Genomic DNA, 26,665 nt, shown 5'->3' on the forward strand with positions numbered 1-26,665 from the left:
ATACATATTTAGCTAGTACAGCAGGAAAGTATGAGTAAAAAAAAAAAAAAACACTGGAAAACATGATAAAAGTGTTAAAAGGTTTGTTCACTTTCTAAGGTTTCTTATGCATTTCAGTTTAGCGCATGTTTTCAATTGACCCAGACGATTTTGGTGTGTCATGAAAGATATTTTCAATATTTACAGAAGATTTGGTGGTTTACCAGCTTTACAGTGGCTTGTGAGAAGGCGCCTTGGGGAGGGCTGTGGTCTAAAGCTAGAAAATACACTGAAAGTAACTCCAAAGCTTGTACAGCGATGACATGTTTCCAGAGGCTGCATATTAACACGTTCATTTTACGGTGTTTATTCACACTTAGAAACATAAATAAGTGTTTTATACCTTGTTGGTCTCTTCTAGAGTACAGGATGCTCAGGTTCCCATGCGCCCAGGAAATCGAATCGAATGTTCGAATCGGAAATTAGATGTTAAATGTTCTGAAGAATTATTGAGTAATATACAAACATACAAGCTCTGGACGAATAGCATTATTAAAGCTTAGGAGTTACCTGGAGTGTGTTTTCTACTTTAAACCACAGCCCCCCCTCACACCCCCCGAGCCTGCCATTGTAAAGCCGGCAGAATAACATAAACTTCAGTCAATATCTAAAATATCCTTCCCGGTGCACAAAGACTGTGCCAATCAAGACTTGACCGAAACTGAAATTACAACACAAAAACCCCAAAAAGTGAACCGTCCCTTTAAAAGTACGCACAAACACAAAAAGCGGCGCAATCCTGCTAGACCGGTTACAGAAAAGAACAGTCCGTGATCGACTCTGCTGCTGCACCCGCTGACCAGTCACACCACCATTGTCCAGTCACATGGTCAACAACACAAGATGCACCCATTGTCCAATCACGTGGCTTTGAAGCGTCCAGGTTCACGGAGCGGGCCACAGAGCTCGAGATGCCAGAACAGAGCAGCAGCGCAGTGTGGTGACGGACACCGTCACAGAGGGCAGTTTCAGGTCAGTTGGCTAAATTGCATGGATTGGCACTTTCCCCCCCCCACATGAAGTGCTGAAGCTCCTGGAACTGAGTGACAGGGATTGGAATGCCCACACAGGAGCAGCCGTGACTCGTAAGGACTTTCACGCAACACTGCCGGACCACACCGTAGCTGCACTAGTCGACAAACACCATTTTCACGTTTTAAACTAGTGGAATCGTGTGCCTCTGATTCCAATGGCAATTCACTCCGAGGAGAACACAGCCTGTGGACCCACCTCCAGAGTTTGGCTCCACCAGGTGAAACAGGACTTACGTTTTTCACATTATCCGGATGAGGAGTTGGGCCTGACATTCATCCGAGCCAGATCCAAGCTGGATCAGAGTGAAAAGCGGTAAAATGTCCTCCTTGACTTACGCCGACCAAATTCCTGCTTCCCATCATGCTCTGCTTCAGTTAAACAGTGTTTTGTCCAGGGGGTTAATATCCTCTTAGGTAGGTACAATTGTTCTCTTTCCCATCTTCAAGTAAAAATATGTTTCTCATACCAACAGCAGAGGGCGCAGTATACACAGTTCCCAATAACCCAAGCCAATCCAAGTCAGTTTGGTTTTTTCAGTAACTACAGTACATTCCACATTATATATAAAACAAAAAAATCTAAAAAATACCCCCTTCCTTTGAGAAATGTTGACCTGCAAACTTTGCTCCATAATAATGATGAATAATGACAAATTGCTCCCAAAACGTGGGCGATGTTCAGTCAAATAGGACTCCGCAATCAAGAGATGGATAGTGATAGAAAACAGTCACGCTTTCTCGCCGTCTTCGTTGTAAACTCAACTCTGACTTGTGCACCACTAATCCACTATACAAACATTCACTCACACACGCGCACACACACATAAACACACACGCACACACATTGTTGACCCTTCAAAAATAACCATACCCTTGGACAGATGCAAGGAAGGCAATGTGTTTAAAAGATGAAAACTAGTATTAAAAACGGGCCTGGGTCTGGATGTGTGAATGAAAACGTGGGGTTCCACTTGCCTGGAGGTCCTCGCTTTACACAGCACGAAATTCACACACATCGGCGCTTCCAAGCAGCACCTCTGCCACTACCCTACCACTCTTTTCAAACCGCTCACACAGACAGAACCATGGGATTTGGATTGTGGGTTAAAAATGCAATGCCCTAGCTAGGTATGGAGAGAGAGAACTAGTTAGGGTCTGTGTATGAAGCCAAAGTAGACGTGGGGAAAACTGGAGGTGCAAGAGGGATGGTCACAGAGAGCAGCAGCCAAGCCCTAAATCAGTGTCTCTTGTACCATCTGTGCATTAGCTGTTTGGAGCCTGCAGGTGGCGCTGCAGACAGGAATGGTGAAAGGGGGTTAGGGAGACTCTACTCTCCCATCTACATTTGCTTTGCATGTTCTGAACAGCAAACAAACAAACCCTTCGATCTAAATTACCCTAACAGATAACTATCCACAGCATTACTGCAGGTTGTGCGTGTGAATAACACTCTTTACTCCCGGTACTGCCCACTCTGCAAAGACCCCTCTCACATTGATGAAACATAATAAAGTGTAGATGCTTTAAGTGAACCAAATAAAACAAAACGACACAAAAAAAACGACACACATGGACATTTCTTTTTTACAAGCTGTAAGAATTTGCCGGCTGTAGCGTCTTCACTGTGCTCCGTGGGAAAGCTTTTCATAAAACGGGGCTTCGTTTTAGGTTTGGGGCCCCCCCATCTCAGGGCTCAGTGTTGTGTGGGATTTGTGCGGTGGTCCCCGAGTTGCGGTCACGGTGGACATGGTGAGGGCGGGGCCGTGATTCTTTCCCTCGAACACGGCGCTGTGCCTCTGATTTTGGCCGTGCTGAAGGGGGTTTCAGCCTTATATACATGGATTCATTTTTTCCAGAGGAGGGAACATGATTAAATGTAAACAAGTGGAAAAAATAAAAATAAAGAAATTGAAGAAACGGATGATAAACAGCACCAGACACAAACGACGTCCGTGTGAGAACATGAGACAGCAGCGACTCGCCCGTTTGGGCTGCAGTCAGTCAGCGCGGGATGTGCGTCCGTTTAGCGCCCGCATGCACACGCTCTTTAACCCTCTCCAGCTCCCCCTGCTGGCCTGGCTGTCTGAGGCGGGTCAGGTCACTCTGCATCCATGTCCTTTAGGTCCAGCCCCTCTGGATCTCCATCATCCTCAGACCCCTCCCCCTCTCTATCGAACTCCTCATCCTCAAGCCCCTCCTCCTCCTCTCCGTTCAGCCCATCCTCCTCATCAAGCCCCTCCCCTTCTCCATCAAGCCCCTCCCCCTCTTCATCAACGCCCTCCCCCTCTTCATCCATCCCCTCCTCCTCTTCAAGCCCCTCCTCCTCCTCCACCCCCTCAGCGTCACCCTCTTCCTCAAATTCCTCTTCCTCCTCCTCTTCCTCCCCAAAATCGTCCCCCTCTTCATCCAGCTCCTCTTCCTCTTCTTCAAGCCCCTCCCCCTCGTCCTTGTCGACCTCTGCGTCGCTCTCGCGCTTGGGGGCGGGGCCCTTCTGGGCGCTGGAGGAGGAGTCGGACATGTAGAGGGGCGGTGGGGCGGGTTTGGGGACAGGCTGGGAGGGGCCGGTCGTAGAGGGGGCGACGGCAGCTCCGGAGGTGAGGGGGGGCAGCTGTGGGAGGGCCCCGGGCTTGGGCGGGGCCTGGCCCGGGGGCACGTACTCGCGGATCTCTCCGGGCTCCAGGGGGTCGGGGCCACAGGGGTCGTGCTCGCTGCAGGACAGACGGCCGTCCAGTTTGGAGATGAATAGCATGCCCTCCCGGTGCTGCGGGCAGAAGGAGCTGGGGCACATTTCGCAGAAGGAGGCCGCCTCTCTCCCGCACACGTCACACTGGTGCCACGGACACTCCCAGCGCCCTGAAACACAGCCAATCACGGGTCATCTTAATGATGTTCCAAACTGTTTATTGTAGTAAGCCTACTGTTTGTCTATGTCTCTGACTGTTTTTCTCTATCCTCTGCCTCTTAATGGCGTACTTGACTGTTAATGGCAGAAGCTTTGTCCTCAAGTTGACAAAAACCAATAAACTCCAAAGGCAATTAAAAGCAAAAAAAAAAAAATGTGGATACACCAGACTAATCAGAAACAGTTGAAAAGCCAACTTCCAATTCCTTTTGGTCCCCTAAAATGGGGGGAGTATGTATATAAAGGACAGATTGACCAATATGGATGCAATACCCTCAAATAAAAGGCGGCCGTCTGCACTTTAACCTCATATTCGTTGTTTCATTTCACATCTGATGTGCTGGAGTACACAGTGCTTACCGGCGGGTCTCTTGGACAGGTTGAGGCAGTCGGCGTGGTAGACCTTGGGGCAGCCAGGCTTCTTGCAGGAGACGATCTGACCTCCGTCACCGCAGCTGAAGCACTCGTCCTCCCGTTCCCTCTGTACCTCCAGCTTGCTCTTCTTCTTCGGCGGAACCTTCTTCTTCAGCTTGCGGAGTTTATCTTCTGCGGAGGGCTGGTTCTGAGGACAGCGTTGATCGATTGGATTGATTTTACTTGATTAATATAATGAAATGAAACAAAGTCACACAGAGCATGTGCAGAGAGCTCTATATTCATTCCAGCCTAGCCCAGCTCAAAAATTATATTCAATCATATTTAATTATATTTATAAAAAAAATGTATTCAAAATTCAAATAACTTTCCCCGCAAGAGAACTTGGCATCACACTTATTCAATATGACACATAGCTCAGCACATAGAGCATATTGTGCTAACGATGTTACTAACGAGACATGACGCTCACAAGACTGCTGACTAAAGCCTCACCTTGGGCCGGTCTCCCAGGAAACCGCTGCAGTTGGGGGCGCCACACTTGCACACGGTCTTCCCGTTGCCCAGGCACTCCAGGTTGTAATTGAAGGTGAGCTCCACACCTGGAGGAACACAAATTACAGCCTCAGGCACAACTGCTGTAAAATGAAAAGGTAGCAGACACCCAAAAAAAAAAAGACCATGCTTCGATAGCGCACTTAAAAATCTAAGGCAGGGCTGCCAAACCCTGTTCCCGGAAAGCTGCCAACAAGTAATCCATTAGTAGAATCCTGTGCAGCTTAACAACATCTGTAGTTGCTGATTGAGGTGTACGGTGTGTTTGGGTTGGAGTGAAAACCTTCAGGAGGGTAGATCTCCACAAACAGGGTGGGGTGAAGGCCTGGTATGTGAAAGCTGTACAGCAGGGTTCCGCAAAACTGGCCCTCAAAATCTAAACCTGTCCCTGGTTTTATTTCCTCCCAGTTAATTAACTACTCCTGATCTACTGATTGACCAGACTGGCTTCACACCTAACTCTCGGGTAAAGGGAGGGTGGAAAAGCAGCAGTTGTCGGCCTTCGAGGACTGTGATTTGAGGAACAGGGCCGTACAGACTGCAGGCGGAACCCTGCGGGCCCCGGTCCTCGATGTGGCCCCGTTGGGCACTGGGCCCGTGTCCCACCTGTAGGGATGTCCACCAGGGCGAAGAGCCCGACCCGCGTGTCCCCGTTCACCGTCCACTTCTGGGTCTCGCAGTTGGGCTGGCAGCTGTGGTTCATGAACCGGGCCTGGTTCCCCTTGGGACCGGCGTCGATGATCCGGTCCTACAGACACACAGGCCAGACAAACGTCACTCAGGAAATATCGAGCTCTCGGGTTAGTGGATACTGCCATTCATTTAAACAATTCATTTAGAAGTGCTTGCACAGCCAACACAACTGTTAGCCATGTAATTTCACTGAAAAAGTCATGTGTTTTCTGCATGGCAACTCACTGTACAGGATACAATTCCTTGTGTATGTCAGGGAGATGGTATTAAATGCTGTGTTTTAAAACAATATGTAGTTCTGGGTTCTCTGTAATATGTGTGCAAACCTGTGCACATGTGTTTGTGAGTGCAAACATAAGAGGTATCGTTCTGGACTGAGTGCTATCAGGCCTCACCTTGTCCAGAGTCAGCATGTAGAAGTTGCAGATGTCATTCTCCTGGGCGTGTTTGATCCTAGCTCGACACTCCTCCTCATCAATCATCTCGCCCACATACTCGTTCACAAACTCGCCCTGACAACCCAGAACCAAGAGAGGTCAGAGAGATCCCGAAAGGAAGTGTGTTCTGAACCAGAACACAGCTTAGAGAGAGACTCACTCACTGAAAAATGCTCACTTAAAGCAAATGGCATTACCTTGTCAAACCTGAAATATTTGAATGATGTGGTTTTTAATGAGGTGCTCATTAATTACTTGTTAAAGAGCTTGTTTTTTTTCATTGACAATTTTGGTATCATATTTCATAATGATTCACATAAGTTCGTATCCAATTCTACACAAAAAAGTGTTTCAAGTGAATCCCAATGCCAGTATCACAGCGTGTTGCTGCTTATTCACATAATTTGATGGTAAAATACCGGAATACCGGAAACTACCATTTCTGCACCATATATTTTTTTACAATATCAAGTGTTGCTGCTGAATCACATTTGCACGCAGCCGCAGAAAATCAGCGTTCCAGTAGAATAAGAAATTAATGGTGTATTACGTATGAGGGCCGCGAGTATCGGTGTGAACTCGAGCATGTAAAGGGTAACTCGAATGGACGGACAGACAGACAGACGGGCGCAACCTTCAGTCTGCACCTTTCCCCTCCCATCCCTACCTCACGCACATTTACAGTTAACCATGTATGCTATATGCTGTAATGATCGCACTGAACACGCTAATTATTTCACCATTCTTTGTGTTCTAGTCGCCAAAACTGTGGTATCGCTACTTCTTGGTCAGTTCATCTGATCAAGTTTTTAATCCATGTTATCACTCTAGTACTTAAAGCTGTACTTCTGTCTTGGGTTTTCAGCGCACTTGTCCCTGGTTATGATTTGCACTTTATTGTATCAGAGCGTCTGCCAAAAGACTATAACGCAAGACATTATCTAACAGAGGCACGGTAACGTAACGTAACGTAACGTAACGTAATGTAATCTAATGTAATGTGGCTGCCTGTAGCATAGTGGTTAAGGTAAATGACTGGGACACCCAAGGTCGGGGGTTCTAATCCCGGTGTAGCCACAATAAGATCTGCACAGCCGTTGGGCCCTTGAGCAAGGCCCTTAACCCTGCATTGCTCCAGGGGAGGATCGTCTCCTGCTTAGTCTAATCAACTGTACGTCGCTCTGGATAAGAGCGTCTGCCAAATGCCAATAATGTAATCTAATGTAATGTAACGTAACGTAACGTAACGTAACGTAACGTAACGTAACGTAATCTAATGTAATGTAACGCACCTTCTTGATGTCGTGGATACCGCGCAGGCCCCAGCCCCGCGCCAGCGTCCTGAAGATCTCAACGGGGGTGTACTCTCGCTTGGTGAAGCACTGGTTCTGGCACCTCTCGCCCGCCGGACACACCTGCGGGTGGCACTCGTACATCAGCATGCGGTTGATGCACTCCGAGTCTATGCCGCACGGATTCTCGTCCGACGCCTTGCAGTTGCAGCGCGGGATCTCCGATAGGTCGGCTGTGATGATCTGGACCTTTCCTATTGGCCGGTTCACCTGGGAGGGACGCAGAAAGGACAGCGGCTCAACGCTGAGTGCACCAGAACGCACAACAACAACTCGACACATGACACATCCTGTATTCATGAAGGACATATGGCGTTAGTGCATGAGAAATAAATAGCAGTGTTTTGACTATTTCATCCTGTTCACTGAACAACTGGCAGTTGAAATTGTGGAGTGAAAAGACGTGTCGGCTTGACGTTTCTGAGGAGAAAGTGCCTTTGTCTGCTTTCCCCCAAACAGACAGAGGATGTGGCAGCAATAAGGCTGGCTTACAAATGCACTGGGACAATCAATTGTGGGAGAAAAGAGGACCAGGATAAAAACAACAACAGACTGAAAAATCCTTGGCTTTCTCTGAAAAGAGAGTGCCGTACTTTCATGCGTCCTGTGAGATGTGGGGACAGGACTGTACCTTTATGTGTCTGTACGGAGGTGGTTTCTTGTCGTTTCTTCGGTCTTCCTGCAGTTGCCTCATTTCTTTCTCTGCCTGCAGTTCTTGGAATCGTTCAGCAGCTTCATGCAGAGCTGAAGGGACATTAATAATGTCACACCAGCAGCAAGCAATTCTGGGAATTCAATCTCTATGACCTAATGTCCAGTCTGCAGTGTTGGTAACCCGCAAATCTGTTGAAATCCATGTCCTTGTACCAGCTCATTCCATTTACACAATAAGGTAATTGACAACAAAAGCACTTTTCAGAGAGCAATCATAATTTTGTGCACACCAACAAATTAACCCTTGAAAAAAAAAAAAAAATTTGCAGTTCCAGTAGTGCCAAGGCACCCAATTGGTGTTAAAAGACTCAGATTTTGCTCAATAGGCGACTTAATCTTTATCCCCATCTTGCTGCAGAAAGACTGAATTACAAGCAAAAAAGCAGCAAAGCCTCTCAGTGAAGCACACGCACCTTTCTTGTAAATGGCGTCCGCTCCTTTCCCCATCTTCTCCTTGTTATTGGCGTCTCCCTCCATGTAGGGGAAGACTCGAGCCTGATAGGTCCACAGGTAGTCCTTAGAGCCGAAAAAGTGCACAGGGAACTCCCCCACATCATGCTTCATGCGCATGATGTTCTCGGGCACGTTTTTAGGGAGAGTGACCTCCGCGGGCCACCACCTGGAGGAAGAAAGCAGACAAAAAATTGGTTTGTACCTCTGAAGTTCCCCAGTCAGAGGTAGACAATCCAGGTGGGAAAGTAAAAATCCTCCCAATATTTAGCAGAATCTTTCAACCAGAAGGCATAACTAATTAGTGAAATCAGCTGGCTGAGTTCATAGGGGGAAGAAACACATGGCAGGACAAATTGTAATTAACTTTATGCAACATCATTACTTTAATTGCACAGCATAGGGGTGCTTATCATCTTTAGAAACATGCTAATGTGAGCAACTCCGAAACTACAGAACAAATGGAAGGTCAATGCATACATCTAGAGAAATGAGTGTGCGGTCCAAACCTGTATCTGCCCACTTTGACCCATAGTACGTCCTTGTAGTGGGGCTTCTTCCCGGCTCGACAGTCATTGCAGAACCAGCTGCCCTCGGGCATGTCGATATTCAGACACTCACGGTGGAAGGCAGCGGGGCAGGACTCGCAACACAGGAGACTGCCCCCTACAGGGAGGGAGGTACCACAACAAGGCAAAATCATCAGACTAGGATAGAGTGGAATACAGCAGAGGTGTAGTTGGATAATGGGGTACAGAGGGGCTCAGTCGGGTGTAGTGTGTCACGGTGGGGGGTGACGCTGACCTTCAGAGCAGACGAAGCACCAGCTGACGTTGATGTGCTCGTGGTTTCGGCAGCCCCGGCGAGGGGTGAAGTGGTTGGGACACAGGAAGCTGTTGTTGGCCAGGATTATGCTGCCGGCCGCCATGCAGTAGTCATTAGCGTGGTACGCCACCGGACAGCGCACGCACCGGGTCAGCCGACCTGCGGGGTTAAAAACACGTCAGGATCATTTCACAAGACCCAGGACAATAATTGCAATTAGAAGACGAATAAGATGAAGCCAAAGGTGATTAAGATGATAAAAGCTCAATAGCTCAAAGTGAACCAAAAACTGGAGGAAAATAACAGAAAACAGGAAGGGAAAATGTAAAACAGGACCAAGATAAAATGTCAAAAACTCAAACTAAAGTGTAAAAATGAAACAGAAGTGAGAACCACAGAAGCCATTCACTGCGCCTGGCACAATGTGGGCTGGATGGGATTGGCTCCAGTCTGTAAAGGCTGACGGGGGAACACACCTTTGGAGACGGAGGGGTTGGTGGGATTGGTGATGTAGCAGGACAGGCAGACGTGGAGGGAACAGCGGAAGCCCCGCCCCTGGGCGACGGTGGGGGCGTGTTTGGCGATGCACTCGCCATGGTAGAACTTTCCGCACACTGGGATCATGCAGCGCTTCACGTCTGAGCCTGGCTTCTTGCACACAAAGCAGGTATGCACACCTGGAAGGGGCCAAACACAGAGCCATGCTGAACGCCATTTCCACAGGCCTTCACACCCCCTGCTCCACATTTCACAGAGAGTTCACTTTTTCTGCTTTTAACATATAATCCATTTATTAGGGCTGCACAATATGAGGAAAGTATGCAATATGCAATAACATTGTTGAACATTGCGATGATTTGCAATAAATAAACAAATATTGAAGTGGGTGCAGTTCTAATGTCTTAGATAAATATAAAAATAAATATATTATTTCCAACATTTCTTTATTGGCCAAATTGCAAATGAACAGCCAATCAATTTAACAGAACATTAATTTCAAGAAATGCAATTAATTGCAGCTCAAGCAGTCTTTTGCTATGTGTTTATGTTGCAAGTTCGTATCTTGATGATATATTGTGCAGCCCAACCATTTATCCGTGGAAACTTCATATTTTCACGGGCTGGGTGGGGGCATATTTGGGGAATCAGACTGGAGGGTGGACATGGTCAGGATTTCCAGGGAAAGAGTGTATTTGTTTTGAATTCACAGTCGGGACTCATTTGGGGCTTCAGTATTTGGGGCTGCAGTGTTGGGGGGGTTTGTGAGTTTGGAGTTTGAGTAAACAGTAGTAGAATTTCAGGGTAGAGTATTTGGGGGCGACAGTGATCCTGACCTGTTTTGCACTCGTTGCAGATGAAGCGGCCCTGGGGGGTCTGTTCCAGTCCGATGCACTGCAGGTGGAAAGCCCCACAGCACTGACCCTCACAGAGAAGCAGCTCCCCCGTCTTCTCACACACCTGGGACACACACACACACACACACACACACATTTAGACAACTACTCCCACACTCAATCAAATAACACACAGTGTCCAGTTCCATTCAATTCAGCCAATTCAAGTCAAGAAATACATTAAAATTGAACTGATAAACTGAAAAAGTACAATATTATTACAGGCATTTTTTATTCATACACTTCTGTTCACGAGATGAGAACAGTGTGAAAAATGCCCCTCATTGTGCCCACACATCATGGCCCACTTTGACCCTCCACACCTGGAACACTCACACCACTGCCACGTACCTGACACATCCACACCAAACTCACCTGGCACACGTTCTCCTTCATGGAGGCGGCGCCCCCTTTCTCCCCAGGGGGTCTCTTACTGAGGGCCAGCCCATCCTCCAGAGACGGCTCCTTCACCCCGGTCATGCTGTCCTCCCGCCCCGAGCAAAAGCCCTGTAGACCAATCAGATGCCAGTTGCCCAGGAAACCAGGACAAACACGCTGTTGCAATGTACGCCTACAGGCGGGGTCATCAACACTGGCCGTCGGAGAGCCACAGGACGTGCTGGGTTTTGCTGTTACTGAAGTTAACGGATCAATTAAATGAGTTGCTTACACTGTTAGCTCACCTCACCTGGGGTCAGTTACGCCCTAGGTGCTGATGTTACGCCCTAGGTGCTAATGTGAGGTAACATTTTAAGTCAGTTGCACAGGTTTTGGCTTGAACAAATGTCCCACGTTGCTTAGGTCGAAGATTCATGCCTAATAGAGGGCCAGCCTAAAATGATTGCCTGCAGCAGTAATTACACTTCAAGCTGTCATCTTTTAATTTCTGTCTGAATTATTACATTGGGGCAATAATATATCTCAGTTTTGAACAAATCAATGAAAGAATTAATTACTCAGTCTGAAAACGTGGTTTTTGTCTTGGCTTTTCCATTTTATAAGAAACCAGCCAGTTCCACAGTATGCAAATTAGGAGTTTATGCTTTTATTCAACTGACATTGCACATGAACATCTGTTGCTATTAGTACCTGCAAACGTCTAGGTAATGCAAGTGATGTCAAAGTCTGGCTCATACCAGATGCATGTCCCCCGTAAGTGGGGACTAACAATGGTAGGTGTGAGGTGAATTTTGGATGTAAGGGTTGGTTGTACAACCAACTTTTATTCAATTAGCCCCTTGTACCTTACATCTAAACCAATAGACTGTGAAAACAGACAGATGTTAAATATTAGAAAAAGCTGTCAAATGTAAAAGTAGGACATTAGCTGGATGTGCCAATTTGGAGACCGAGGTGTTCACTTTGTTCAAATTCAAACGAGCTGCGTTTGTTTAAGCGACCCCCATGGACTGACCTCAGAGTCCAGCGTGCCCTCGCCATCGCCCTCCGTCCCACACAGGGAGTCCCAGCTGGCCCCGCCGTCAAGGCTATCCCGGGGGGGCACGGGAGAGGACCTTTCTGGGCCTGCGTTGTCCAGTTTATCTGAAGAGACACAGGCAGACAAGAGATATTACACACTGGGAGTCAAACACAAGACCCCAGGGTATTAATTCCATGTTTCACCGAGCCGGTTCTGACCAGCAGGAGATGGGGGTCTGTGAAGAGTGGACCGAGCTTTGCTTCCGAGCTGCGGGGCTTACCTTCACACGTAGCATGCCACGGCGAACTGGAATCAGGCACATCTTTCACCGCATCTTTAACCTGTAATACAGAGTACCAGTGAAGTGTGTGCTCACTGTGACAGTCCAACCCCTCTGTACGATCACCACCAAGTGCAAACAGAGAAATGGGATGGATGGGTAGCGTCAATGGTAATGAGGTGAAACCGGCCATGTTCACCTTGGATTGGACTTCAAGGACTAAATGGTGCGTTAGACTGGCCTTAATTTATTAGCAGTTCCTCTCCAGAGTGACATAAAACATACTGTAGTGCTATAGTACAATAATGCTAGATGAACACTAGTATAGATATAAAAATGAACCATAACATTAACACAGTCAAAACAAATTCCTGTCCTTGACCTAAGCCAACGTGTGGTGAGCGTCCTGGCACAAAATGGCTGCCACGTTTTACCCAAGTGGGTGCTACTCATTGAGAGGAGTTTCCCCCTCTTCACTGTGAAGAGCTCGAGATAATAAGATAAGAGGCACTGCATGAATACAATCTATTATGACCGTTATGTTTGATTCAAATGAATTCAGAAGACAGTTCTGAGCTCTCGAGGGGCCGTGTTGGGTCTGTAGGATGCCGGGAGCCCCCTCACCTCATCCTGCACCTCCTGACTGTCCTGGCTCTCAGAGTCCTCGTCTGGAACCCTACACTCCTGACCAACCCAGCACCAGTAACAAAATGTCACACATACACCAAAAAGACATCACAAAACCCTCTGAAACATCATAAAACCCTATCATCAGGTAAAACAACAACACAAAAATAATTTAACCATGTAATAAAAACAGAAAACCCCATAGCCTATGTCACTAAAAACAGCAAGGTGTCCTGAACAGACTTGTATAATGACTCCCATAGAGGGACTGCTTAGAGGAAATACAAAAGAAAAACAAAAGCAGGCCAGGATCACTGTGGTGTACTGAATGCATCTTTCTGCTGTGTGGATTTACATTCACGATTGCATAAACCTCCTCCATACATTTTCTGAAGAGGAAAACACAACTATGGGAAACAGGAAGTAGCAACCGGAAGCTCAATTACTGCTTGAAATAACCAATCAGCTCTCAGCTAGCGAGCAGAAGCTTGGGCCAATAAGGTATCAGTATGCAGACTTGGTGGGTTTACAACTTCCTGCCCTGAAGGTATTTGTTTTTATTGAGCTTGTCCTGCACAGCTGGGAGATGCTGCCCTTAAACACTGAAGTGATTCGCTGTCACCAAGAAAGGGTCAGGCATGGCACTTCCATTTGATTGAGCAGGACAGTGTCTTACAGTGGGTAATGAGGCATTTATGACCATGACATGACCATGACTGCAATATAGATTACAGAGCACAAACATGCAGAAATAGGCAGACAGCAAAGTTTTAAACCATTTACATTACATTTTACATTTTAGTCATTTGGCAGACGCTTTTAATCCAAAGCGACTTACAAGTGCATAGGTTCTACCATAAGTCAAAGCATCACATCCAGAAACTAGCAAAAGACACATGAAATGCTGTTCTAAACGTAGTTGTCATCAGAAGTCCTTTTTTTTTTTTTTTTTGGGGGGTGGGGGGGTGGTTAGACAAGGATAGGGATATCAGAAAGGAGGGGCAGGGGAAATCAGGAGGGAGGACTAAGGTAGAGTTTGAAAAGGTGGGTTTTGAGTCTGCTGAGTCTGTTTGAGATGTAAACCAGAATGGAATGTTTGGTGAAAGGCCTTGTCAGCACAGTACATGTTCCGGTACCTTCTTGGTTGGGATAGTGAGAAACTCTGCCTCCTCAGTACTCTCCAGGAGCTTTTTGGTAGGCTTCCTCTGTCGCTTCTTATCCTGGAGCGCTGAACAGAGACATGCTTAACTTAAAACGGCAAGCCAACTGGACCTCATCAATCAATAAGATAATTCACTGACACTGGGGGGGGGGGGTAGTTCAGTGCAATAAAGTATGATAAAATTAAGTTTTTACATCATTATCATTCAGCTGTAGAACATTATCTCAAAACATGTTTCACAATGAGGAGACTTATGCACCTAGAGTGGGGCTTTTCCTCTTAAATTCTTTTTTAAAAATTTAAGCTAATTAGAATGCATTTAAAATTGTCTTCTCTCACCAGATTCCACAGAGTGATGCGTACCAGGAGAGGGAGCCTCAGGGGGAGGGGTTAGTGTGTCAATAGGCAGGGTATGGTCATCTGGGGGAGGGGTCTGTTCCAGGACAGTAGGGGCTTGTCCAGTAGCAGCCTTAGACTGCTCCTCAGGGGGCGGAGTTTGCATCTCAGGTAGCAGGTTTGGTAGCGAGTTCGGTGGGTTCAGCTCTGTACTGTTGGGATCAGCTTCCTAAAGGACAGCAGGGTGGAGACAGCAATGGACACTCTTTTTCAATGGCTTTCGTGCAATGTGAATTTTCAAAAAGAACTGCCAATTGCAAAATCCCAACAATTTTCATCCCAAGCTGGTCTCTTGACAATTATGCTTTTCAAATATCAGGACCCAACCACTATTAAAAGCAAATGAACTGAAATGTCCCACTCATATTGGAATATTCTCCATAACATTTAACTGGATTACCCATTTGGCAAGAATATTTCCATTAATTCAAGCTGCAAATAACTTCCTGTTTCCCCTCAATAATTTAGAAAAAAATGAAACTAGGAAAACGCTACCCAGCTATATGCCGGAAGGTAAAATTAAATTTTTCACCCAGCAGTGCTAGCTGACACATCAAGAGTTCACCGTCTTTACAACACCCCCACCACCTTGCTGAGCAAGTCTAACCATGTCAGTTTCAACCAAATCATAGATAACATAATATGCCAATACATATGACACTACTTATTCAGGACAGTGTGTGCATGCATCCATTACCGTCCCAGATCCCTCAGATAGTTTCTTCGGCTTTTTCTTCACGGCATAGATCTTGTCATACTCCTCTGTGCATTCTATCAGTCTTTTACTTGGCTTTCTGAGCCGTTTATTTTCGGAATATGCAGCTGTGGATGACAAGCAAAAAATACGGTCATGGCCGAGGTGTACATTTAGCAATTTCCAAAACACAACGCAACAAAACGTGGCCAAAATCTCTCCCCGTACAACCATATTTTTACAATCGTAAAATTGTCGTTCCATTAAATTTTAGTCTCCATAGTGAAAACCCAGCCTTACCTGGTGTGTCTCCACCTATGGAGGCGATGTGGGGGAGGGAGTGTTCACCGGCCTCCATCTTTGACTGGGAAACTCCGCCTTGTTCTGAAGGCACCCCGGTGTAGGGCTCCACCCCACCGCCCCGCCCCTCCATCTCCATCCCACCCTGCTCCAGCCAGCGCTTCTTGGGTGCCACGCCCACCACCCTCCCTTGGACACTGCCGTCGCTGGGGGCGTCGAAGAGTCCGCCCAGTGAGGGCTCTCCCGACCCCCCGTCCACCCCGCCACGCCCGTATGCGTGCTCCGCCAGTTCTGCCGGGACGACTCCACCCGCGCCCCCCCGCCCGCTCTCCGACGAGCGAGGCCTCTTGGGCCGAGAGTACTTCGAGGGCGAAAACACGGGGTCCCCCTCATATTTGGAGACCTTCTTTTTGGGGGCCGGTTTGGGCCTGTGCCTCACCCTCTTGGGCTTGGGCTTCAGTTCTGCAACCTTCTTGGAATCTGCGGTGGTCCAGAGTCTGGGCCTCTGGCCTGTTGCCGGGGTGGAGGATGGTATAAGGGAGGGCTCCTCCTTCATGAGAGCCCGGGTTGGGCCACGTGCTCCCCCTTCCGGGCACAGGGGGGTGCCTCGCTTCTCCCGGCTGTCGTGAGCGTCCTTCAGCAGCATCAGGAAGGTACTGAACTTGTAGTTGGCGTCGGGCCGGAAGGTGACAGGCTTCCCTGAGGTGCCGCTGTCCTCTTCCTGCAGGGACCTGAATGTGATCTCTTTCAGGTCCTGGAAGGCCTCCATGGGGGAGAGGGGAGGCGAGGAGGAGCAGTAGGAGGAGGCGTCCGAAAGTCCGTGCTCGCGTTTCACCTGCACAGCAGGCACGCCGTTCTCCCTCTTCACGTGAGAGGGACCCCATCCGGCCTCGTCCTCCGGCTTGATCAGCAGCCCGTTAGGAACATTGCCCCTGTGGGCCTTCATATCTGCATATTTGAGGACCGGTGAAGGAGAAGAAGAGCAAGGGCTTGTGGGAGATGTAGTCCCTGGGATGGGCTCTGGACTGGCAGTGGATTGTGAGGGCTTGGACGCACCGGGCAGCTCTTCCGTCGGGGCTGGATCATCCGTGGCCTCTTCAGGGGCCGGGGGCGAGGGGCTGGAGTTGCGGCTACGCATTCGGCTGCGCAGGACCCTGTCCCGCTGGTCTGCCTGCTCCTGGCTGCGCAGAGCTCGGGTCATCAGGCGGCTGCTGGCGGGGAGGCAGGCCGAGTGCACTTCCGCCTCTTTCCTGGACATGTCAAGGAGATCTGCAGATACCGAGGTGTCTGCTGTATCTGCTGCTGACCTGTCCCCCACGAGTGGCCCATCCAATGACCCTAGCTCTGCTCCCAGCAATGCCAGACCATTCCCTTCTCCATCTCCTCCGACCCCAAAAGCCTTCCGCCTCTCCCCTTTCCCAGGAGGCAATAGGGTGGGTAGGGCGTCCACCTCTGAGGTCTTCTGTGGTTTGGGACACAAGATCCTGGGCACGGAATCGATGTCAGCGTATGGGCTGTCTCTGGGCTCCTTCTGCATCAGATTGGAAGGTGACTTTTTCTGGACTAGTCCAGCCATTTTGCTGCTGGCCGATTTGGACTTTGATGTTTTTGGCGTTTTGGGCCTAACTGGTGGCTTCTTGATGCAGCTTTCCTTTGGTCGCGGGGGCTCTGTTGGGGTTAGAGCTTTTCCATTGAAGAGGCTAGCTGGAGAGAGGGGTGTCACGGTGAGAGGTGAAGACTCTGAGACCTGCTCCTCTCCCATTGGCTCACAGCTCTTCGTCTGGGTGGATGTGACAGGAAGTGCCTTGCTCAGTGTCTCAGGAAGCAAGGCCTCAGCTTCCTTCACACTGACTTTCCATGCCTCCAAAAAGCGTTTTGCTATCTAAAAGAGAAAAATAACACAAGACAATTTAAACAAGTAAAAAACAAATCACTTCCATTTCAATGATAAACAATGCTATCTTATCAACTGAGAAACAGATAACCAGAGTGCAAAAATTGTTACGAAATTAAATTGTAATCACAAAAGTGCTCATTGGGAGGGAAAATAGATATAGTAGAGAGAATTTCCCAGGCACTGTATTTAGAGGAGAAGTAGAATAAAAAAACCTTTATTAAATTTGAAGGAGAAATAAAGTCTGAAACCAAGCGTAAAAACAAAACTGTCTTCTTCAGCGTGTGACACATTTATTTTATTTTAGTGAAGAATAGGCCTGTCAGTAATGTCTGCGATTACCTTGTATTTATGATTATAGTGATAACGTATTCACAATATGACTGTGGCTGATGTTCAAGCCTGTAGGCAAAGTGAGCAATCACTATAGTTACAGTTACCTTCAGTACATTAAATGTACGTCTTTAGTACCTGCATTTGAAGTCAATGTCTGCAGCTACCACCGTCAGCAGTTCCTGCCTGTCTGTAGCTGATTTCACCATGTTTTTGAAGCAAAATTTCAGTACTTACCGTATATCTGTAGTTTTTGTCCTTCTGTCTCCCTCTCCTCCGTAGGACAGGGAGGTTGTCGAACTCGTGGCCTCCTACAAAAGGGCAGACGGCCTTGCCAGGGACCCATGCCTGCTCCACCGTGTCCCCAAATGTCCGCAGAAAGTACTGCCGACATGGCCTTCGACTGGGCTCTGAGATACAACGCACGGCACACAGTCAAAAACACCACACAGTGCCAAACCCGCAGTGCAGCACAGTGTTAAACACAAAGCAATGTTTCAAACAGTGCAGCACAGCAAAGACACAGCACAGATACACACACAGCACAGAATCGAACAGTCGCGTTGGTTTTTTTTTTTTTTTTTTTACAACGCGACATGATGCAGGAGAACACCTGCAGTACAGGTGGACACTCACCTTTCATTCGAGTGTGCATTCCGTCCCGCGGGTCAGCGATCACCTGGCATGGCCACCAGGGTCGGCGGTTAAACTTGGACCACACAAGATCCCCCACCGAGAACTTCACCTCAGGGAGAGGTTTTTTCCGTGGGCTGGTGGGCTACAAAAAAACAGCGGCGTGTCAATGATGAAGGCCAGAACAGGGGGGTAAACATGCAACCCACTGCAAAAACAGAAACATGAAATCCATAATAGCAGGGTAAAATGTAACAACAGGAGAATAGTCCACCATTACAGCATTAGCATACATGTATATACTCCATCACCTTAGTAACAATATACTGTAATGGATGCTATACAGAAATGAGAAAGCATCTAAAAGCATTCAAATGAAAAAGATCTAAATGTAACTAACTAGCCAACACAGCCTACTGATTGTCACAGAATTTACCAGAGATGGAGCTTGCCTATGACAATGCAGAGTTCAGACATATTCCATCTTAAAACAGACTTGCTTTTCCCACCCGGGGCTTCAGTCTAAAGATGAGACACTGTGAGAGAGCCAGTTTGCATAATTTGCTCTTGTACTGCAATGCATCCAGAATGCTCTACCTTTATGACGAGCAATCACACAATCACCATTTTGTTAAAATTTAAGAAAGAAACTACTTGAAATTAAATGAAACATGCCGCCACATAACCTTCTGTAAAAATGTCTGAGACGACATTAACAAATTTGTCAAAAAGAGAAAACATTTGTAAATGGCTTACTGGTGTATTTAATATCAGAAGAGGTATAATAGCAGATACAATTTATCAAATGAACAATTCAAGATTAAATACATTTTTACAATGAACAAAATTATTTGTTTTGATTTGACAAAATGCTAAATTCTTAAAACTCCACAATGCAACCCACAGAAACAGCAGGAAACCTACTGTACACCTAATGTACACCGCAACAACAAGTGGACACCGTAAGCCATAGGCAACAGCTCTACAACACTACAATGCAACTCACAGTGAGAGCACTCCACAGCTGTGGAACACAACACTATAACACACAGCAACAGCGGGGGACATTGAACTGTAACCCATGGCAACAACAGGGGAACACTGCACTGCAGCCCATGGCAATGGCGGCGGAGTATTACACTGTAATCCATGGCAACTGTGGGAGAACATCATACAGGAACATGAGGAAAAAATACACTACAACCCACAGAGAAAGTCAATGATAAAACCATCATCTCATTCAAGGGACATTTTCTCCGAGATAACAAATCAAGCTCTGAAAGCATGCGATCTTCAGCCATTATTTTACATTAAACCAAATATAAACTGACTGTAAACATAATCAAATTCTCTACCAGATTCAGGTTTCACAGCACTGGGGCAGTCTCCTATTAGGAAAAAAAAGTCAAAAGAAATATGGTTTGTTTAAGGTGAAAGGGGCTAAGGAGGCATTAGAAAAGTTGAAACATGTATTCCTAAATCCAATAGTTGGGGAAATGACCAGGAGGCTATGCCCCAGCTAAAAGAGAAGTTCCACTCCACTGACAACAAATTCAAATCCTCACTACAGTGTCATGGTCATGGTCTATTCGAAGACCTGCCACAGAGTTTAACACATTGTATTGCATGTCAATAAAAGCCTAGGTGCTTGCAAGAGGAACACGGGCAACTGGCTACTCCAGATGCAAAAAAGCCAGAGAAGGTGAAATGTTTCTACAGATCTGAAGATCAGGATTATGGCAGGGAAAATGATTTTGTCACAGATAGCTAATCAAAATGAATAATCAATCGATTAATCAAAACGCAACATCCTGAAATCTAAATGGGTTTCTCCAAATTTGCGTTATGACCAAAGGACAGTGTATTCGCAGGAACGAGTGGCAAACATTCAGTTAGTGTATGCACAAAGCGGATGTTTTTCTCATCTAAACTTCCACAACTGAGCGTTCAAACAGTAAGATGTTTGAATCACCATCAGGATTGCCTCCCTCACTTCATGCGTTCTCCTGTTGAAGCGTGGAGAGTGAGAAACCTGCCCATGTTCATGAGTTTACATGCCTATTTCAAAACTAAATACAGACTCCACATCAATTGTACCTCTTTGCTAAGGACAATACCACCACTGATAAATTGGAATACTTCACAATATCCCAATGGCCTGATAATTTATTTCTGTTTCAGTAACTTTATCTGGCAGGAGGAATCTTCAAAACGTTCAACCCATTTCCAGGACTAAACTCATGGCATGTAAGTTCTTCTATGCAACAAAATCAGAAGAGCCAATCACAATGGAAGATGTCCTGGCCATTGAAGAAATCATAGGCTATGTGACAGTTCAGTATGCCAGACTGGTGGATGGTATGGTGGTGTCTTTTGATCTGAAGCAGCATCAGGAAAACAATTACTTGATGCACCCAAAGGGGACCTTCCAGATCATTTTTTTCCCTGGGCATCCTGATCCACTCACATGAGTGGAGCCACCCACTGCAACATACCAAGTCCAAATGAGATGAACAAAGCATCATCAGCTCTTGACCAGTGGCTTCAAAAAGATCTTTATACAGTTTTTGCTGACTTGGACTTAGTCCTTATTATGAAATGTAATTGAACTTTTTCAGTCATGTGACGATAAACAAGTGGGAAAATTGAAGTAATATTAGTAGTGAAGAAGAAAATTATCGGCGCTATTTAGGGTTCATGTGACTGACCAACCCACCATATACTGCTGTTGTACAACTGATAGTGGATATAGCATGAAAACTTCAGGAGATGAAAAGAAGCGTCTACCATACACATATACAAAATTGAGAACATTTGAGTTTACAAATGTTAAAGGGCAAAAAACAAATTTGCATATTTCTTTATTTTGGACCAAAAGGACTTGTTTTAACTTGTTTGTGAGCTGATAGGCAAATGTCTTGGCACCTGCTGAAGTTCATGATTCCCCTCATCTTAACAAGAGCTCCAGAACCTGTAGATGCAATACAACCCCATAACATCAAATATCCATATTTTGCTATAAATAAGACATCCTTTTCAAAGAGAGTGTTCCTTGTCCTGATCCGGTAACTACGAACAGATGAGACCAAAAGAGAGCTTTCTGGCCATGCAAAAAGCTCAATTTCAGTGCTGGAAGAAGGACACTCATGATGAAAGGATGAAAGAATGTCATACCTACAGTGAAATATGGTGGTGGGTCTTTCCTGCACAGACTCAGCACAAACCGGCGAAGAGCAAAGCTAAAGGTTTTTGTTATAGTTTTAATTCATAAACTTAACATGCTGCTCTCACAGCCCAGTGTTGGCATTAGAGATCATTATGGTCCTGTTTCACAGCATATTTTAAATTACATTTTGAATAGAGATTCTCCATACAAAGCTCAAATCTTCAGAAGTAGGACATTCTAATGAATGATTGTTCCACATTTTAATGAAGGTCTTGTCATTCAGTGAGGACCCAGGCAATAACTCAAATTTTTAAGTTACTTTTTTTTTTTTTTTTTTTTTTTTTACTGAAAGGCCAAATCATTTAGCTCATGAAATGACAGAGAAGATGTTCTACTGTAGAATAAAACAACCTAAATCTCATCTTCTAAGCTCACTAGATGAGACACTACCTCATATAAAGAACCAGAAAAAGACTGAAGTATCAGACCCCTTCACTTTTTGAACACTTTGTGTGGACAATTTTATTTTCAATGGATAAAATTGAGATTTTTTCCCCATTGATCTATTGAAAAGAAAATAAAAAAAATGAAATCTGTCAAGTATCCAGACCCTTAATTCAATACTTTGCAGAAGCCCCAATTGCAGCAATTACAGCTTCCCGTCTTCTTGAGTAAGTCTCTACAAGCTTTGCACACCTGGATTTTGGCAGTTTATCCCATTCTTCCTGGCAGATCCTCTCAAACTCCATCAGATTGGATGGGAAGTGCCTGTGAACTGGCATCTTCAGAGACTTGTCACAAAGCAACACCAGCGTTGTCTTGGCTATGTGCTTCAGGTCACTGTTGTGCTGAAAAGTGAACATTGTGTGCATTCTAGAGCAGGTTTTCTTCACAAATCTTGTGGTATTTGGCTGCATTCATCCTTCCCTCAATTCTGACCCATCTCCCTATCCCTGCCACTGAGAAGCACCCCCATAGCATGATGCTGCCACCACCATGCTTCACTGGGATGGTATTAGCCAGGTGATGAGCAGTGCCTGGTGTTCGCCAGACATAGTGCTTGGAGTTCTGCTCAAAGAGTTCAACCGTTTCATCAGAGCAGATAATCTTTTTCGCATGATCTCAGAGTGCTTTAAATGCGGTTTAGCAACCCCAAGCTCAAGAGTGGCTTCCGTCTATCCACTCTAACATAAAGGCTTGACTGATAGAATGCAGCCGAGATGGTTGCCCTTCCAGCAGGTTCTCCCGTCTCTGCAGAAGACTACCGACTTCCGTCTGTTAGAGTGACTGTTGGGTCACTCTAACAGATGGTGCATACGCCCTCCCTGACCATGGCTGTTCTTTCTCGGTTACTCAGATTGGCCGGACAGCTCTCGAGGAAGAGTTTGGGGGGGTCCAAACTTCTTCCATTTCACAATTACCCACTGTGCTCCTGGGAACACTCAAAACTTTAGAAATTGTTTTATACCCTTGCCCTGATCTATGGCACCCTATAATTATATCGCGGAGATCTACAGAGAAGTTCCTTGAAATTTATGGCTTGGTTTATGTCCTGATATGCAGTGCGAATTGTGCGGACTTAAATACTCAGGTGTGTGCCTTTCTAAACCATGTCCAATCAATTCAATTTGTCACAGGTGGCCTCCAATCAAGTTCTAGACAAGGATAATTCAAGCAAACAGGATGCACCAAAATGCAAATTAAGAGATTTCAGTTTTTGATTTTTAATAAATTTGCTAAAATTGCTATAAATATGTTTTTATGGCTTATTGGGTGTAGATTGATGGGCAAATATGGCAGTTTTATTACAAATAAAAAAGGGAAGGGGTCTGAATACTTTCTGAAGCCACTGTATATGAAAAAAGATTTTTTTTTAATGATATACAGTTGCCACACATAGCTGTCCACAGTATAGAAATGCATTGCGTCTCCATATAAATGGTAACATTGCCATGGTAATTACTGTAATTGAGGATAGCTCAGTTTGAGTATACCTAATGAAAAACCAAAATGCCTAAACCAAAATGCACCAGACCATATATCAATCAACGTATCCACCACACTTTGGTAAAACTGCCAACACTGTCCGTTACTTAAGTCAGGCAACAGTAAGCTAACTAGGCTCGCAACACCTGTGTCAAACCACTACATTTATTCACCTCAGAACACTTTGAAACAATTTTGTAAACTATATCTTCAGGTTAAATTCAAATGGGAAAAAAAACAAATCTTGCAGATTATGCGTGAATAAAATGCAATGTGAATAGCCGCAATTAATTGAAACAATCCAAAACAGAGGCATAACTTTCTATAGCAATCCAATTTAGCAACACTACCTGCAGCAAAAAAGTAGCAGATAAACAATGACAGGTAAATAAAAATTCAAACCTGAAAAGTCACTTTTCATCACTTTCACAAAAGGGTATCTTTGTGATCGTTACAATGTACAAATAAGCATGTAGTATATCCTGATGTCTTGTGTATATCTTGCATCATGGACCTCAAACTCAACTACTGGAGGTCCAGAGCATCTGAAGGTTTTTTCATCCACAGGTCCCCTTTCAATCAACAGCCAATTCAGGCCACAGAGATAAGGGGAAACACAGAAAACCAGCAGACACAGCAGCAAAATGGGACTTGATATATAAATACATCCAGGGAATAATCTTTGACCCATTACCTTAATGTGATCTAAAAAGACCAGGTGGAGGAGAGCAAATAATATTAGAGGGAGAGTGGACAAAGCGGTAAGGGAGGCAGGAAGTGAGAGTGGACAGGAAACTTACAGGATTGGTGGGGGTGCTGGGTTCAGCCACACCCTGGGAGGAGTCACCGATGGACCCTAGTGAGGGCAGCTCAAAGTCACTGTCAGAAAAGTCATCTGAGAATTCCACCTCGTCCAAAGTGACCTTGGAGGCACTGGGTGCTGGAGGACCCCGCTGAGCTCCCATCTCCCCAAAGGCACCAACATCCCTTCTAACAGCTGTCAGATCCAGCCCAGAACTGCAGGGGGCACAGCTAGGAGACTCTTTTATCTTACACTCCTTCTTCAAAAAGCCTTTCAGTCCCATCCCTTGTCCTTTGTCCTCCTCCACCTCTCCATCTTCATCTTCATCTTCCTCCTCCTCCCCATTCTCAAATAGGGTAGACTCAAAGTGCAGGGTGCCATTTGAAACCTGACCGGGACGGTCCAGACATAAATTGGGCGGGTGCAGGGGTAAGCCATTCACATCTGAATCCTGTCTCGGCAAATAGGTGCCAGTCTCGTTGTTGGTCGGTAATGGTGGTGATATGTGGGCCAGAGTGGACCCAAGGTCTTTCACCCCCATAGGTTTCTGGGTGTGTGACCCACCTCGACCCTGTGTGTCCCGGTGTGCCAAACCCAGGTCTGGGCCAGAAACCATGGAGGTCAGGTGCTGGAGTCTCCTCAATGGGCTGTAACAGGGGGCGTCCTGCTGCTTGTAGGCATAGGAGGATGTAGCTTTCAGGGCAGTTGTTGAGAGATGCATTGCACGACGGCGTATTTTCTCAAAAGCTGGGCGCTGTTCTGGTTTCCGCCTGGAGCGAGACCACTGTCCGGAACCAGAAACTCCGGAGTAATTACCGCTGCATTCCAATGAATTTCTGGTAGACCATTCCTGTGTCTAATTCAAGTGGACCCTCTCCATCCTGACAACACATAAATAGAAAAACATTAATGAATCTAGCACAATTTGGGACAAATCCGTGTGGTCCATATATTTTTGCTGTTGCAAATAATGTCCGAGTGAGTTCACTTCTGGTAATTATGGCTGACATGGCTGTAGAAAACGTGATTATCGTTGCATGCAAACATCGAGCTATTGGGTATGCTATTGGTTATCCAAGGAGAAATGTATGTGATCTATCCAGACTGTCGACCCACTGACAACTGGCTAAAACGAATGCATCGTACTTCGCAGTTTTCACATTTGTATACAATTACGGTCTATCATTAGTTTTGTTTACACACAATGCAATCAAACCGCGTGAAATTGCACCAGAGCTCGTAAAAACTATTCGCATCCTTACCTTGCTAATGCGTGCTAGCCAGCTAGATGGCTACCTCTCAGCCAGCCGGTCACGTTAAGAGCACTAACGTGTAGACTCAATTTTTTTTATTTATTGACGCACTGTGCTGCACTGTTCCGTCAAAATAAAGTTGATAATTTTAAAAACTGGATAGTAAATCGGTCTGCTATAGTGGATTACAAACTGAGATACAATCACAAATAATGACAACGCTTCCCGTCAACATCAAGGCTCCGAGGTTTCAGGCAGCAAGCTACTGTACTGAACGACCATACTATCAACACTCGCTAGCTCTCATACACATGCAGACACAGATACACAGAAAATCACTATATGTGACACGATAAATACTCCGGAGGTTAAAAATTCGTCAAAATCTTACCATTTATATCTTGGTCACAACAAAACCAACCGAAACCCTCTTAAATTTGGACATATAGCGTGATTTTTTCTTGATTTGTGAGAACGGATCTGCAAAATCCTAGCCGCAGCATTACCACTAGGCCAGGACCTTGTGCTCATTCTCTACTTTATTGCTCGACCGCCGGTCCCCTCAGAAAATAAAAATTTACCTTCTGACTAGTAAGCCAGATTCCTCCCATTTCTTACGAGTTATCTAGCTACAAAAGTTCATGATTCCAAATAACGCAATTAACATTTACAGTTTCATATTGAATAAATGATTGTTTCCCTTTCTGCCGACCTGCCCCTGGTTACATTGAAACAAGCCCCGACTGTGCCTGACGAGCCAATCGCCTCTGCTTCCCATCCCCCCCGTCTGTGGGCTATATCACGATACTCGCCTCACAATAGTGTACTCGCTGAAAACAGTGATATAACTAATATGTGGGAGCTATAATAAGCGTGACCTGACATTTTTTGTCCTTGTTTAACCCTAAAAAACGCATATTGGTGCCGTTTCTTAGTATCTTTTTGCATT

At 45.9% G+C, this 26,665-nt stretch overlaps 1 protein-coding gene across 1 annotated transcript; it reads right to left on the reverse strand.

Annotated features, from left to right (window-relative positions):
- Positions 1-2,336: 2,336 nt before the first annotated feature.
- On the reverse strand, positions 2,337-26,428 carry nsd1a (nuclear receptor binding SET domain protein 1a). The gene is made up of 26 exons (XM_061233989.1): positions 25,726-26,428; positions 24,462-25,344; positions 18,513-18,654; positions 18,114-18,286; positions 15,650-17,531; positions 15,353-15,477; positions 14,599-14,824; positions 14,234-14,325; positions 13,095-13,154; positions 12,471-12,531; positions 12,185-12,312; positions 11,146-11,277; positions 10,711-10,834; positions 9,853-10,053; positions 9,356-9,535; positions 9,061-9,217; positions 8,515-8,720; positions 8,019-8,131; positions 7,328-7,597; positions 5,994-6,110; positions 5,512-5,653; positions 4,846-4,952; positions 4,336-4,537; positions 3,406-3,926; positions 2,813-2,884; positions 2,337-2,363 (listed from the first exon to the last, which is right to left on the reverse strand). The coding sequence occupies exons 2-26, from the start codon at positions 25,182-25,184 to the stop codon at positions 2,337-2,339; spliced, it is 6,183 nt and encodes a 2,060-aa protein (XP_061089973.1). The 5' UTR covers positions 25,185-25,344; positions 25,726-26,428.
- Positions 26,429-26,665: the final 237 nt, after the last annotated feature.

The sequence above is a fragment of the Conger conger genome, chromosome 3 (genome assembly GCF_963514075.1).
Source record: "Conger conger chromosome 3, fConCon1.1, whole genome shotgun sequence".
Classification (NCBI taxonomy): domain Eukaryota; kingdom Metazoa; phylum Chordata; class Actinopteri; order Anguilliformes; family Congridae; genus Conger; species Conger conger.

Bases quoted from the DNA above. Each gene is read 5' to 3' on its own strand.
- nsd1a (XM_061233989.1), bottom strand. From the start codon at position 25,184: ATGCATCTCTCAACAACTGCCCTGAAAGCTACATCCTCCTATGCCTAC. The intron at 14,326-14,598 runs GTGAGAGAAGAC...GTCTCTGTTCAG, and splicing joins GCATCACTCTGTGGAATCTG to CGCTCCAGGATAAGAAGCGA. The intron at 3,927-4,335 runs GTAAGCACTGTG...GCTGTGTTTCAG, and splicing joins CCTGTCCAAGAGACCCGCCG to GGCGCTGGGAGTGTCCGTGG.